The sequence below is a fragment of the Cynoglossus semilaevis genome, chromosome 6 (genome assembly GCF_000523025.1).
Source record: "Cynoglossus semilaevis isolate Cse_v1.0 chromosome 6, Cse_v1.0, whole genome shotgun sequence".
NCBI lineage: Eukaryota > Metazoa > Chordata > Actinopteri > Pleuronectiformes > Cynoglossidae > Cynoglossus > Cynoglossus semilaevis.
The window spans coordinates 2,814,713-2,827,282 of NC_024312.1; the positions used below are offsets into that span (position 1 = coordinate 2,814,713).

The following is a 12,570-nucleotide window of genomic DNA, read 5'->3' on the forward strand; positions in this document are numbered from 1 at the left end:
CTCTACGTCACTAAACCGTTAGCTATCAGGATCGACGCTAAGCTAAGCGAAAATATAATGAAGGCACATTTTCTTAACGGAGAACGGTTTTAACCAAACAATAAACATAACGTTTGGGAAACATGCAAAAGCACAGCTACTCTACTCACCGCCACATGCGTTCGCAGGTTTGACGTGGAAGTTTCGAAAAGGACAGCTCCGTCACCCGGGGCAGGCACGTCGGGTCGCATGATAAAGTCATTCACTCGTTTACATTTGAAAACGAAGAGCTGGCAGAGATCTGGTTCAAGGAGTTATCTTCTGAGTTATCTTCTGCTCTACGGTCTTTGCTAAGATCTCTGCTTAGCAATGGTCAACTTCCGGTTGAGTTATCTTCTGCTCTACGGTCTCTGCTTAGCAATGGTCAACTTCCGGCATCAGCCATCATACAATGACAGGCTGGAGTCCATCTCTTAACCTCTTTTTTTTTCCTCAAGGTTCCATACAGTGAGCTGGGAGGGAAGACTCTGGTGATGACTGTCTACGATTTTGACCGTTTCTCGAAACACGACGCCATTGGAGCTGTGAAAATACCCATGAGCAGCGTGGACTTCAGCCAGTCTTTACAGGAGTGGAGAGACCTGCAGAAGGCAGAGAAGGAGGAGGTTTGAGCGTGACAGGGGTCAGGGTCACATGATATCAGGCAGGACTTCCATGAGCTAACTTTTATCTTCTGCTTTACCTTTCTGCTGTGACAGAGTGAGCGGTTGGGAGATGTTTGTTTGTCCCTGAGGTTCGTGCCCACTGCAGGGAAGCTGACTGTGGTGGTTCTGGAGGCCAAAAACCTGAAGAAGATGGATGTGGGCGGACTATCGGGTGAGTAGCTGAGGAGAATTCTAGATTCAGATGGGGTTAAATGTGATTGGTCAAATACTCTACTGTGTGATGCTGTGACGACTCCCTGTTCACTCCCTCAGACCCGTACGTGAAGATCCACTTAATGCAGAACGGGAAACGACTGAAAAAGAAGAAAACAACGATAAAGAAAAACACTCTGAACCCGTACTACAACGAGTCTTTCAGCTTCGAGGTGTCGTGTGAACAGATAGATGTGAGTTAGTGGGTTAGTTAGTGAGAGCCAACTAATGCTAAACCGGGCAAAGAACGGTCAAGGTTTTTCATTATTGTTGTTTTTTTTTTTATCTTCAGAAAGTGCAGCTCGCAATAACTGTGTTGGACTACGATAAAATTGGGAAGAACGACGCCATCGGGAAACTACTGCTGGGCAGCAATAGTACTGGAACTGAACAGCGTCACTGGTCAGACATGTTGGCCAACCCCCGCCGACCTGTGGCCCAGTGGCACAGCCTTAAATCCGAGGAGGAAGTTAATGCACTAATTACTAAAAATAAATGAAAGCTTGGCGTTGAACCTGTCACAGCATTGAGCTCAGCTACTCTGTTTATGTGTGTTTATCTGCCCAGTGTAACATTCATGTACTCAGTATATACTGTGATTACTATATATACACAACACAACCTCTGCATCAGCGTAAAATTTTTATAATGGCTCTTGATGTTATAGTTGTATTATATAAAAATATAAATAATATAATATAATATAAATAAATTGTGAATAATTGACGAAAAAATGTAAAACTAAAGTATATGATAACTTGAATACAAGTCAATGTAGAAACACAGCATATTTAAAGGTATATAATTTTATGTAGCAAAGATGTCATGTACCAACACATGTTAATAAATTGTAAAGCTGTTCAGTGAAAAGTAAGTCGTAAAAGTCTGTGACTTCGTTTCTTCTTTAACTCAATAACCAGTGGAATCGTGTTGGCCAGAAAAATCACTTTACGTTTGTCTTTCCGTCATTTCCGTACGTATCGTGAACGCATCAGCAAGGTTGACGTCACGGGCGGTCTCTCTGATGTCTGTAACGGTCGGGGTTTTTCGCGCTACGACGACTCTTTGATGAACGTCGTTGTCCAGGTAAAAACGCGCTGTGCAAAAAGCGATTCAAATCGAACTCAAATCGAATCGATTTGTAGTTTGTGCCGTGAAACTGACAGCTGTCACTAAAGACGGGTCGAGAGGTAAGGGGGAGGAGTTAACGGAACTGTCCGCTCAACTTTGATCTAACGTAACGTTTAACTTAACGCTTTAACGCTGTTAACTGAACGAACTCAGACCAAGACCGCTGTGATGAACAGATTAATCGATATCGAATATGTATCGTCAATCAGAAAAAAATCTAATTTTTAAATCTCTACACGTTTTGTTCGCGCAGTTAGAATGTGACGCGTTTACGTCGCATAACAATGCTCACCCTCTTACACCAAAGTCCACAGAAAAAAATAGTTATTTTAGCTCACAGGAAAACAACAGTTGTTGATCCACAGCTGCCTCCATCACTAAGTCTAAATGCTTTAATTTGAAACTTCACTGTATGCTTTTTTTTTTTTTTTTTTTACCTTTAGCCACCTGAACTCACCACAGAAGACAGCACTGGACCAGCGGCTGCTGGGTCACTGTGACCTCAAATCAATCATTTTCTCTATGGACTTTGGTGTGGGAGAGTGCGTGGTCTATGAACCTTATTTTCCTGATGTTAAAGTCTGCCTCACAGCAGGACCAGGATGCAAACAAGTTCTGAAAGATGTGACCGAGTGCTGATTTTATTCAATTAATTAAAGGTGTTGCTTAAGTAGATTTAATGGATTCATACCAAACAGTTCCCGTTTTCTTCTTCTTGGGTCCAGACGGATGAGTGGCTGCGGGGAGGAGGACGCAGAGATGGAGGAAGTGAAGTTCCTCTCCTGGAACTCGTCAGGCAAAATATCTGGACAACGAAAGAACAAAAAACACAAGAAAAACATGGTCAGTCAAAAGGTTGAAGAGAAAAAGAAGAAAGTGAAGAAAAAAGGTGGACTAGAAGAAGGAACATCTGAAAGAACAAAGAAGAAGAACAAAAAGAAAAAGAACAAAAAGGGAATGGACGACCACTTCCTCCTTGTACAGTCAGAAAACCTGGAATGTGCTCAGAGCAAGGATGGAGCTCAGAATCCAAGTCATGTGACCAGAGTCTCCAAGAAGAAACCCCAAAAGAAGAAGGTCACCTTTAGTTTGCCCAAAGATTTCATCTGCGCCAAACATCCGCAGTTTACGTCGACATCGCCGAAGAAAGACGTGGATGTGGGAAACAGTGAGGTTGTGGGTCAGGAGGATTCTCCGGCGTGCAGTGAGGACTTTAACAGTCAGGATCTCTTCATCACACAGAAGACGTTCAGGACATCCCCAGAGCTGGAGTCTCCTGAAGGTCCAGAAGAATCAGATGAACTGCTGCAGCTCGGGGGTCTACACAAAACATCTAAAGAACAGGAGCACAAAAGCAGGAGATCTAAGGTCAAACACACAGTTCAGAAGCTCAAGTCCAGCATGAAGCTGGAGGATGACAGACCAGTGAGTTACCTCAAGTCCAGCAGCGCCTTTCCGCAGGCTTGGTCCTCTTCTTCGGATCCACCACCGGACCAACGTCGTAGAATGAACTCCTCCACACAGACAGAGAACTTCTTCACCACTGAACTCTCCTCCTATCATCGCTTCTGCCAAGAACGAGCAGATAGGTCACGTCTTCAGAGCTGCAGAGCTCTGGACCTGCGACTGTCGCACAGAGCCAGGAACCAGCACAAACACCAGAACATGTCCTCCCCGTCGCCGACGTCCTTCAACCAAAAGGAAATGAAGAATGAGCAGCAGGAGCTAGAGCTAGAGCTAAGTCAATATCCATGTCTGCAATCGGTGTTCGAATCCAAAACTGTGGACACCTCCACGTCCAGTGAGGACAGCGCTGCAAAATTGGACCTGACCCAGGTGAGCCTACGAAAAACCTTTCAAACTGTTCATGGTCTGTTATTTTATAAGCTGCTCTGAATCAGATTTACAGATTTGTTCTGGGTGCGCCCCCATGTGGTAAGATATCGTATCGATATTCTAACATGATGTCAAGATGAAACAGCAGTGTTTACTATGATGACAGTTTTACTACAATTAAATTGTTTAACAGAAAAATCCCTCAATATATCGCCATGACTATAGTATTGCAATATATCGCAGTATTTTGTATCGTTTGTCAAGAGTTAGCTAAACCCTAGCTACTGTGTTGTAATGTTAACACAGCTACATGTTGTCTTAAAGTGAATCAACCGGGATCTGAATGAGTTCGAATTCAATAAATGGACAAAGATTTTCCAAACTTGGTTAAATCTTGGTGTGGTCTTGTCCAGGTGCACTTGGTCCAGACGAGACTGAACGAGTCTTTCTTCTTCAGGAACAAAGCAGAACCAATGATGGACAGACCCGAGTCTCCTCTTATGAAACAGCCTCTGGTACCAAACCTAAAGAGTAGGAAGAGACACTGAGACAAAGGTGTGGACTGAGGTGAAGGACCAGGAGATGTTGAACACATGAAACACTGAAGCTCCTGGACTCATCTCACTATGGACCTCACTAGGACCTGATGTGAAACCTCAGTCGGTCATACTGGAATAAGACTGAAAAACCATTTCATGGTGGACAGCTCACAGGAAGTGACACTCTAGCCTTTAGTTGTGATATTTTTTTCACTGTGGTGGAAGAAAAAAATCTGTTCAGAACATGTTTCCGTTATTCACAGTTGGTAAATTAACTTTACATATCTCTCACTGTCACACCCTACAGGCCACAGAGAAAATCTGTGACTTCATAGGCAAAGGCGCTGCTGGTCCTCTGCTGCCACCTGTGGTCAGTTTGTATTACTGCGGTAAACCTGAACAAAAGATTTCAAACAGTTAAGTCACAAATTAGCACATTGGAGTCACGGAGGCTGCAGTGGCTCAACAACTGTAACCGTACAGACTGATGTCAAGTCAACTTTGGACATTTACGATAAACTTGTAACTAAATTTAAACCAACTTTCAACGTGTCCTTTAAATACCGATTCCCTTTGACTGTTGCCGTGACAAACCTAAACTTAACTTTGGCCAAGGTCAAAGTTAAGTAGTTGCACGTTTGTTTTGTTTCGTTTGTCATTTTGAATCTGTGTATTTCCGAGCACAGACTGGTTCAGACTGGTTTAAAATGTTTTCCTAAAATAAAGACAGATAATGTTGTCATCGTGCCTACAGGTTGCAAAAGTCTGTCTGACCAGCAGGAGCAGGTTTCTATTACAGCGCCACCTATGGAAAACCTAGCTAAGTGCACATCCTGCCATGGGTGTTTTTGAGGAGTTGCCTGTTTTTGGTTAGACCTGATGATGTCACACTTCCTGTATCCTGCTGTCTACACAAAGAGAAGGAAAAAACAAAGACCTGACACTTTTGTTTATTTTGTTCTACATAAAACCCAGCATAGTCCAGAATTTTTTAGTTCAGAATGAACACTGACACAGCTACAGTCACATGACCAGGCAGAAAGTGAACAAGTCCTCAGTAGGTTTTCAGATCTAGTCCTTTAACCTGGGTCTAGTTGTGTCTGAAGAGCTTGATTCCCATCCAACTCCACAAGTGGAAGAAGACATAGACTGGCAGTGTAACGGGCAGCAGCAGGCTATAGAAGCAGACGCTGCGACCATCACTGCAGCCCGCCGGAAAGTTCTGGTCTACAGCTGCCGAATACAAGAGACCACAGAGGGACAGGAGCGGGACCAGGCCCACCATCAGGGACAGAGATGGCATGGTTTGTGATTGTGATGACGTCAGACTCGTAACCCGGCACCTCTACTGCTGTGGGACATCAGCCTCTTGGTCCTTCTGGACCAGCCTGGCGTCCTGGGGAATCATGTTTGGGATTCCATCAATGACAGGATAGGCGATGCCAAGCTCGTCGTTTATCAACTCACTGGTCTCAGAGTTGTATCTGTGAAAACAGACCCAAGGGAAGACTATCAGAGGTTTTCTTTAAGTATGGCAAAAATAATATAACACAAAGTTTTACTGAAACAAATTACATATAAAAACCTGAATAAGATTTAGTTAACTGTCATGAAAGCTGATAAGACAACCACTAAATCAATAAATAAAGCATTTGTTTGTTTCGAAGAGTTAATAACATATGGCGTTGGTCCCGAGTCCGTAGTTAAACTGACAACACCAGCAGCTTATCAATAAATAACATGTAGTATGAAATTAAGTTTAAAATTTCATATTCGCTTCAGGAAGTGCTTTTCCTGCCATATTGGCTCCAGTGTGTGTATAAGTGTATCCGCCATGTTGGCTCTGTTTTCAGCTTTGCTTACCTGAGCGCTTTCTTGGACAGCGGACACACCAGGACACGCAACAAATGCGGGTCAAACGGTGGTTGTTCTTCGTCCCTCCCGTTTGTGAGACCACGTACGAATCCACAAGATAGTTGTTGCGTGAAAACTGTCTGTTTCACGAAGAAAACACGCTGGAGGCGTGTCGTCAGTGCTCGTCCTACAACATGAAACATGGCAGAAGCCAACAACTAGAAGCTAACAGGAAGTAGCATTGTCCCTGTCCCCCTACTTCCTCTGAAGTCAGGATAGGTCTCAGTAGTTCCGCGTCTGTGATGACATTAAACACGGGCATTATTTTTTCGTTTTAAAACGTTGTTGGATTTTTATTGATTTTGTTTTTTTTATCCTTTAACCGTTTCAGCCTTTATATTTTAAGTTTTTTTTCCTTTATCCAGTGCCGTTTTGACAACTTTAACCGTTTCAGCCTTTATATTTTAAACTGCATCATATGAGATATGTTGTTTCCAGCAGGTGACAGTGTTGCCTTGTTTACGATGTAACGCTGCAACTTGCAGCTTTAACGTTTAAAAAAAAAGTATTTCCTGTTGTTGAAATCTTTTTTTTAGAATCTTGTCAGGGATAGAAACATTTAATATATCCTGCCATGTTGTTCAATAAGTCAAGGAAACCCACTATAATATTATACCAGTTAGTTTATCCTGTAAACAAATTATTTTACAAACATTTCAATTGGGTGGGTTCATGACATTTTTGTGCTTCTGAGAATAAAACTATCTAGAATGTTTTATAATTTTTTATAGGTTTATATCTTGTTGTCTGACAAACAGGGTTGGTGATGGGAATTGGTGTGTCAATAATTTCCTGAGATTTTTCTGCTCCACATTGTTCTTTTTCGGTTGCTGGATCATGTTTGTTTTTACCCCTGTATTTTTGTGTTTTATACTTTTGGTTAAATTTGCCTTGGGCCATTTACACCTCAACTTGTGTAGTTCTCTTAAAGAAATAAACTAAAAAATAATTGAATGAATCCAGGTCACACACCATCTTTATCATGGACCAAAGTGAGGAGAAAGTTTATGCTTATTTTAAGCTGATTCTTGTGAAGGTATTATATATATTTAAAGCTATACAATGTGTTGTTTTAATACATATTAACACATTAAAAATGTGATTTTATCTAACAATAATATGTAGGTTTACTGACCTGTGAAGTGAATAAAACATTTTAGAAGAAATATTCTGCTAGTGTCCCAAAAGAAAAAAAAGGTTATTTTTTAAATTTGTTCGTATTTTATGTTCACAGTGATAAAAATGAATTTCATTGTGATCTTTGGTAAGATTTGAAGATTTAATGCAGGTTTGATCACAAAAAAGTTTTGATTACATTATCAAGTTTTCTAATTATCACAGTTCAAAAATGCTAAATTTTTACTGGGAAACAGCGCCTCCTGTTCTCAGAATAGGCAGGTGCTGTAGACTGTGACTTTGTGGCTGATGTCCTGCAGCAGATCTTTGACCGCCGCCTCCAGCTCCACTAGCAGCTGAGCCTTCAGCTCCAGAGTTTGCTGGTTATCGCTGTATGACTTTTCTAGATCTGAAAAAACAGAGGCAGAGTTTCAAGACCGGAAAGACACTTGTTTAACCAGCAGGACGGCGCCACTCTCCCAGGCCTGTCCAGCTGTGTTCTTGTAATGTGGTTGTGATCTCACAGTGACGTTACCTTTTAGCAGCTGCAGCTTGTCACTGGCCTGTAGTAAAAGAGCTTTGGCTTCCTGTTGCAGAGACTCCGCCCTCTTCTTGGCAGTGGCCACACCTTCAGCCTTCTGATCAATCAGCTGGCCCACGGTGGCGTACTTGTCCTTCACATCTGAATCCAGCTCCTGGTGAGAAGGTCCAGTTAAATAACAGAGCCACACCCGTCGTAGAGGGGCACGCCCACTTCGATCGACACACCCACCTTTGTCACTTCCTCTGCGATCCTCTGGACCACTGCTGCGTCCTCACTGGTCTGTTGGCTGCTCAGAGAAATGTTTTCAGCTTTGTCTCTTAGCAGCGTCACATTCTGCCCCAGCCTCTGCAGCCTCTGGGTGGCGTTAGTCAGCCTTATCTCCGCCTCAGCCGTTTCAGACTTGACCTAAAACAATCAGAGACCTGTCGTGAGGTGACATCACCGCGAACCAGTCGACCCTGGAAGAACACATCCTCCTGACCACAGACAGCAGGTTTCGGTACTGACCACAGACAATAGGGTGTTGGTGTTGTGGATGTCTGCGGTAGCCCTCTGGATGGCGCTGTTGGCAATGTTCTGTGCTTTCTCAGCTTCTTCCAGGGCTTTTTTCACCTTCTCTGCAGATTCCTTCACATTTGCTGCTTCTTCACTGGAAACAGAAACAAAACAGAAAGTCAGGCGTGAGGGCAGGAAGTGAGGGTCGGAGTGATCCGGTCTTGGACTGGGACTGACCTGGCTTGTCGAGCCTGGTCCAGCAGGTTCTCAGCTTTTTGAATGTCATCAGTGCTCTGCTGAAGGATGGACTCCACATCACCGAGTTCTCCAACTTTCTGTCGGATCTCCTCCGTCAGGTTCTGCAGCTGAGCCGGAGTCGTCGGCATCTGCATCTGCAGAACTTCATTGGCCACCAGCTCGACGCTCTCCAGGTCTGCAGCATCCTCTGAAAGCAAAAAACAGGTCTCATGATCGGTCTTTTCTTGTGTCTGGGTTAGGTTTAGGTCACAAACTCTGGGTCTGTGGTTCGAATCCATGAAGAACCAACATACGTGTCAGGAAGTCTCGGATCTGTCCGATGAGGCGTCTGAGCTCCTGGTTGCTCTGGTCCACCCTCTGTTTGGTTCTGTTGGTCTTCATCAGAGCTTCCTGAGCGTTGACTTTAGCTTCATCTGCCTTCAGCTTCATCTCTGAGACCTGGGGAAAAGTCCAAGATCAACGTTTACCCACACTGCACCTGTATCATGGAAGAGAACCTTCATGCTGGCCATCTACCTGTGGTCAGGAAAACCACAGGAAGAACATCGGTACTGAGCCACCGATGGAGGAGAACCGTTCCACTCACCATCTTGGAGAGCTTCTCCACCTCACCCATGGCGTTGATGATTTCCTGTTCCTGTTCCTGAGCCTTCTTCCAGACGTTGTTGGCCATGGTCACCACGCCGTGACAGCCTTCACCTTCACACTCAGACTGACCGTCAGAGGAAGAAGAACCGCACCCGTCCTGGACCCCTGAGGAGGCGCCACAGGTCTGGAGGAAGAGAGTTTCATTCAGAGGAGGATTCATTTTCAGCTGACGTCTGGTTTCTGTGGTTCCAGGTCTACCTTCTGACTGATCTCTGACAGGTCCAGGGTCTGAAGGTCTTCGGCCAACTCGTCCAGTTTCTGAGCATGCTCAGATTGTCTTTTCAGGAAGTCTTCTCTGCTGATGTTCATTTTGTCTTCTGTGAGGCGGCGCAGATCTTCAGATGTCTTCACGTCACTGCCTTCATCCACAGTAGAGGCGTTGGCTCGAGCTTCAGCTTCCTGTGACTGCAGGAAGTACTTAGTGACGCTGGCCGCTGCACCTGAAACAAGACGCCAGGAACTGATCAGCTCAACGCAGAAGACCCCGAAGACCCCGACTTTGGACTGTGACCCCAGACACTGACCTCTGATGTCTGAGTTTTTGATGACCTCCACCTGAGCCAGCAGCTCCTGAACCGTTTGCTCCAGTTTCCGAGTGTCCAACATCACACTGTCCAGATTCTTTTCTGCTGCAGAGTCCTGATCTCCAACTTGGACCATGGCCTCCTCTGTGTTGTTCAACGTCTGGCCCAGGGTTCTAATCTGGTCACTGAGGAGTAAAAAAAAAAAAGGTTTAAGTTGGAAATCTGGTCAGAGAAGATCCAACCACCTCTGGTACCTGAGTGGAGCTCACCTGGTCTCCTGTAGAAGGTTCTGGATCTCAGTGAGCGGCTGTGCAGCCGGGTTCTGGTTCAGGAGGACCTGCAGTTCCCCAACACTCTTCTCTATGGACTCCATGGACTTCTTGTACGGCCCGGCGACCGGTCCAGCTTTCAGGGCGTTGACCTTGTTGACCAATCTGTGCGTTTGGTTGGTCATCTGACCGATGATGTCATCCCAGTCAGCGAAGCACTGGTGGCAGCGGCGACAGTCTGGGAATGTTCCAGAGAAACCACGAGCACAGGTGTCACAGCGCGGTCCGGCCACGCCCTCCACGCACACACACCGACCGTCCGCCTTGTCACACTGCGGCTGGGCGGTGCCCCGCGGGTCACAGTCACAGGCTGCCGAGAAAAAAAAAAAGTTCTTCAGGTCCAAACAGACACAGCAGTGATCCACACGTTAGGTTCTGTAACCCAGTGGTTCCCAAAGGGTGGGGCAACTTCAGGGGTGGTACAGCAGGGCAGGAAGAGTGGAAGTTAAAGGAACCACTGTGAGGGTCTGAGGAACATCTAGACCTCAGCCACCAGCTGTTGAGATTCTCAGAAGAAATTTCAGGAATCTGTGTAATGTGTTGGACTGTGGACAAACTCATGTTTGTAACGTCAATCTCCTGAACGTGTTCTGTGTTTGGGGCCCTGGAGAAGCAGAGGGTCTGGTCTGGTTATCTGTTCTCAAGAAGTGCTGAACTTAGACAGATTTTGAGGCATTTCCTGTGTAATGAAAACAGCTTGGAGTGTGTGAGTGTGTGTGTCTGTGTGTGTGTGTGTGTGTGTGTCAAACATCTGGTTTCCATCAGAAGCTTTAGATCCAGTCTCAGATGTTTTTCTCAGAACAGAGAGTCTTTGTTGTGTCTCACACTCACACACTGTCTTCCAGTAAGTCAAACTGAGACACAGGGCTTCACTGTCAGAGAGCAAAGCATGCTGGGAGTCCAGATTGGTAAATCAGTCTCACCCTGACACTGGACCTCTGGATCGCCCCAGAACAGTTCCCGACACTCGCTGCAGGTTCTTCCTCCAAAGCCTGGATGACAGGAACACTGTCCGCTCACCTGTCAATCAAAGACACACTGCTGACAGCACTCACATCCACAGGTGTGGTCCACAGGTGTGGTCCACAGGTGTGGTCCACAGGTGTGGTTCACACGTACCTGGTCACATGATGAACCAAATGAATGTTTGACATCACAGTCACATGACTGACATCCGGCACCGCTGGCCAGGTTCCAGGTATTGGGAACACATCGTTGGCACTCCTGACCCTCCACATTAGGAAGGCAGGGACATTGTCCGCTGTCACGCTCGCACGCACACTCTCCCGGTGATTGACAGGTGGACGGATCAGTTCCCAGTGTGCTGCACACACACTCTGAGGAGAGAAACAGTTCTGACATCAGTCACAGGTCACCGGTGCACAGATCCTGACCCTTGAACCAACAGTCACTCACTCCTGCAGTCCTGACTCAAGGCGTCGCCGTAGTAACCCAGACGACAGTTCTCACAGGCTCCGCCCTCCGTGTGGTACAGGCACTGCCTACATTCGCCGGTCCGAGAGTCACATGATTCCGGATCGGACACGTCGATGTTGTTGTTGCACTGACACGGACGACACTCCCCACCCACCTGGTCTGGGTTACCGTAATACCCAGGAGAGCACACGTCACAACGACCACCTGACCAATCAGAGACAGGACACGGAAGAGATTGGGATTTAAAGGTAAAGGAATGTAAGGACCACAGACCTGGGGGTCAGAGGTGAAACATCAAAACGGATTTTTCAGGTTGAAGTTTTCAGTTGAAGGACAGAGAGACGGGTTTGGGTTTTTACCTCTGTACCCGGTCTTGCAGACACAGACCACCTGCTCTGAGTCAAAGCTTTGATAACATGTTCCTGCGAACTGCCTTTGGCTGCTGGGACCATCAGGACACATGCAGGGACGACAGTGGTCCCCGGAACCCAGTACGGGGTCACCGTGGTACCCATCGAGACACCTGGAGACAAAGGACACGAAGTCAGGACCACAAAGAATTATCTTCACACAGTGACTGTGGTCGACCGAATCACCTACAGCCGTCCCACCTACAGCTGTCCCACCTACAGCCGTCTCCCCCTCAGCCGGCCCCCCTCCCCCGACCGTCCCCACCTACAGCCATCCCACCTACAGCCGTCCCACCTACAGCTGTACCACCTACAGCTGTCCCCACATACAGCCGTCCCAACCTACAGCCGTCCCAACCTACAGCTGTCCCACCTACAGCTGTACCACCTACAGCCGTCTCACCTACAGTCGTCCCACCTACAGCCGTCCCCACCTACAGCCGTCCCCACCTACACCCGCCCCCCCCTACACCCGCCCCCACCCACCGCCCCC

General features: G+C 46.3%; 4 protein-coding genes and 2 long non-coding RNA genes across 15 annotated transcripts in view; 2 read left to right on the forward strand and 4 right to left on the reverse strand.

Annotated features, from left to right (window-relative positions):
• Positions 1-356, reverse strand: part of LOC103379604 (uncharacterized) — a 3,504-nt gene extending 3,148 nt beyond the window's left edge. For all 7 annotated transcript variants that reach the window (XR_003049842.1, XR_003049841.1, XR_003049839.1 and 4 more), the window contains exon 1: positions 150-356. This is a non-coding gene — a long non-coding RNA (uncharacterized LOC103379604). The remainder of the gene's footprint in view (positions 1-149) is intronic.
• Positions 1-1,426, forward strand: part of LOC103379625 (synaptotagmin-1-like) — a 2,961-nt gene extending 1,535 nt beyond the window's left edge. The window contains exons 5-8 of the mRNA XM_025056087.1: positions 477-644; positions 738-855; positions 957-1,090; positions 1,189-1,426. Coding sequence (XP_024911855.1) covers positions 477-644; positions 738-855; positions 957-1,090; positions 1,189-1,395 — 627 coding nt within the window. The 3' untranslated portion in view covers positions 1,396-1,426. The remainder of the gene's footprint in view (positions 1-476; positions 645-737; positions 856-956; positions 1,091-1,188) is intronic.
• Positions 445-3,604, reverse strand: LOC112487093 (uncharacterized). Of its 3 annotated transcripts, none has more exons than XR_003049836.1 (5): positions 3,462-3,604; positions 3,110-3,360; positions 2,719-2,832; positions 722-997; positions 445-620 (listed from the first exon to the last, which is right to left on the reverse strand). It is a non-coding gene; the product is annotated as an uncharacterized LOC112487093 (long non-coding RNA). The 3 variants fall into 3 exon arrangements; XR_003049837.1 differs by having other exon boundaries at positions 2,485-2,832; XR_003049835.1 differs by having other exon boundaries at positions 2,465-2,832.
• On the forward strand, positions 1,952-5,189 carry LOC103379631 (uncharacterized). The gene is made up of 3 exons (XM_025056086.1): positions 1,952-2,086; positions 2,753-3,863; positions 4,277-5,189. Exons 2-3 carry the CDS (start codon positions 2,757-2,759, stop codon positions 4,409-4,411), a joined length of 1,242 nt encoding a protein of 413 aa, XP_024911854.1. The 5' UTR covers positions 1,952-2,086; positions 2,753-2,756; the 3' UTR covers positions 4,412-5,189.
• A 147-nt stretch (positions 5,190-5,336) lies between these two features.
• pyurf (PIGY upstream open reading frame) lies at positions 5,337-6,505 on the reverse strand. Of its 2 annotated transcripts, none has more exons than XM_008311239.2 (2): positions 6,266-6,406; positions 5,337-5,886 (listed from the first exon to the last, which is right to left on the reverse strand). In XM_008311239.2, exon 2 carries the CDS (start codon positions 5,703-5,705, stop codon positions 5,493-5,495), a length of 213 nt encoding a protein of 70 aa, XP_008309461.1. In that variant the 5' UTR covers positions 5,706-5,886; positions 6,266-6,406; the 3' UTR covers positions 5,337-5,492. The 2 variants fall into 2 exon arrangements, with proteins under 2 accessions (XP_008309461.1, XP_008309460.1); XM_008311238.3 differs by having other exon boundaries at positions 5,338-5,886; positions 6,266-6,505.
• Positions 6,506-7,581: 1,076 nt separating this feature from the next.
• lamb1a (laminin, beta 1a) overlaps positions 7,582-12,570 on the reverse strand; it is a 12,064-nt gene continuing 7,075 nt past the window's right edge. The window contains exons 20-33 of the mRNA XM_008311240.3: positions 12,027-12,190; positions 11,647-11,871; positions 11,350-11,567; positions 11,154-11,250; positions 10,171-10,540; positions 9,902-10,086; positions 9,576-9,817; positions 9,316-9,501; positions 9,023-9,167; positions 8,709-8,916; positions 8,484-8,625; positions 8,205-8,381; positions 7,968-8,127; positions 7,582-7,841 (exon numbers count right to left, since the gene is read on the reverse strand). Of these exons, the coding sequence (XP_008309462.1) occupies positions 7,702-7,841; positions 7,968-8,127; positions 8,205-8,381; positions 8,484-8,625; positions 8,709-8,916; positions 9,023-9,167; positions 9,316-9,501; positions 9,576-9,817; positions 9,902-10,086; positions 10,171-10,540; positions 11,154-11,250; positions 11,350-11,567; positions 11,647-11,871; positions 12,027-12,190 (2,659 nt within the window). The 3' untranslated portion in view covers positions 7,582-7,701. The remainder of the gene's footprint in view (positions 7,842-7,967; positions 8,128-8,204; positions 8,382-8,483; positions 8,626-8,708; positions 8,917-9,022; positions 9,168-9,315; positions 9,502-9,575; positions 9,818-9,901; positions 10,087-10,170; positions 10,541-11,153; positions 11,251-11,349; positions 11,568-11,646; positions 11,872-12,026; positions 12,191-12,570) is intronic.

Coding starts and splice junctions, on each gene's coding strand:
- LOC103379631 (XM_025056086.1), top strand. CDS start 2,757: ATGAGTGGCTGCGGGGAGGAGGACGCAGAGATGGAGGAAGTGAAGTTC. Junction 3,864..4,276: donor CAAAATTGGACCTGACCCAG/GTGAGCCTACGA, acceptor GGTCTTGTCCAG/GTGCACTTGGTCCAGACGAG.
- pyurf (XM_008311238.3), bottom strand. CDS start 6,459: ATGTTTCATGTTGTAGGACGAGCACTGACGACACGCCTCCAGCGTGTT. Junction 5,887..6,265: donor CTGTCCAAGAAAGCGCTCAG/GTAAGCAAAGCT, acceptor CTGTTTTCACAG/ATACAACTCTGAGACCAGTG.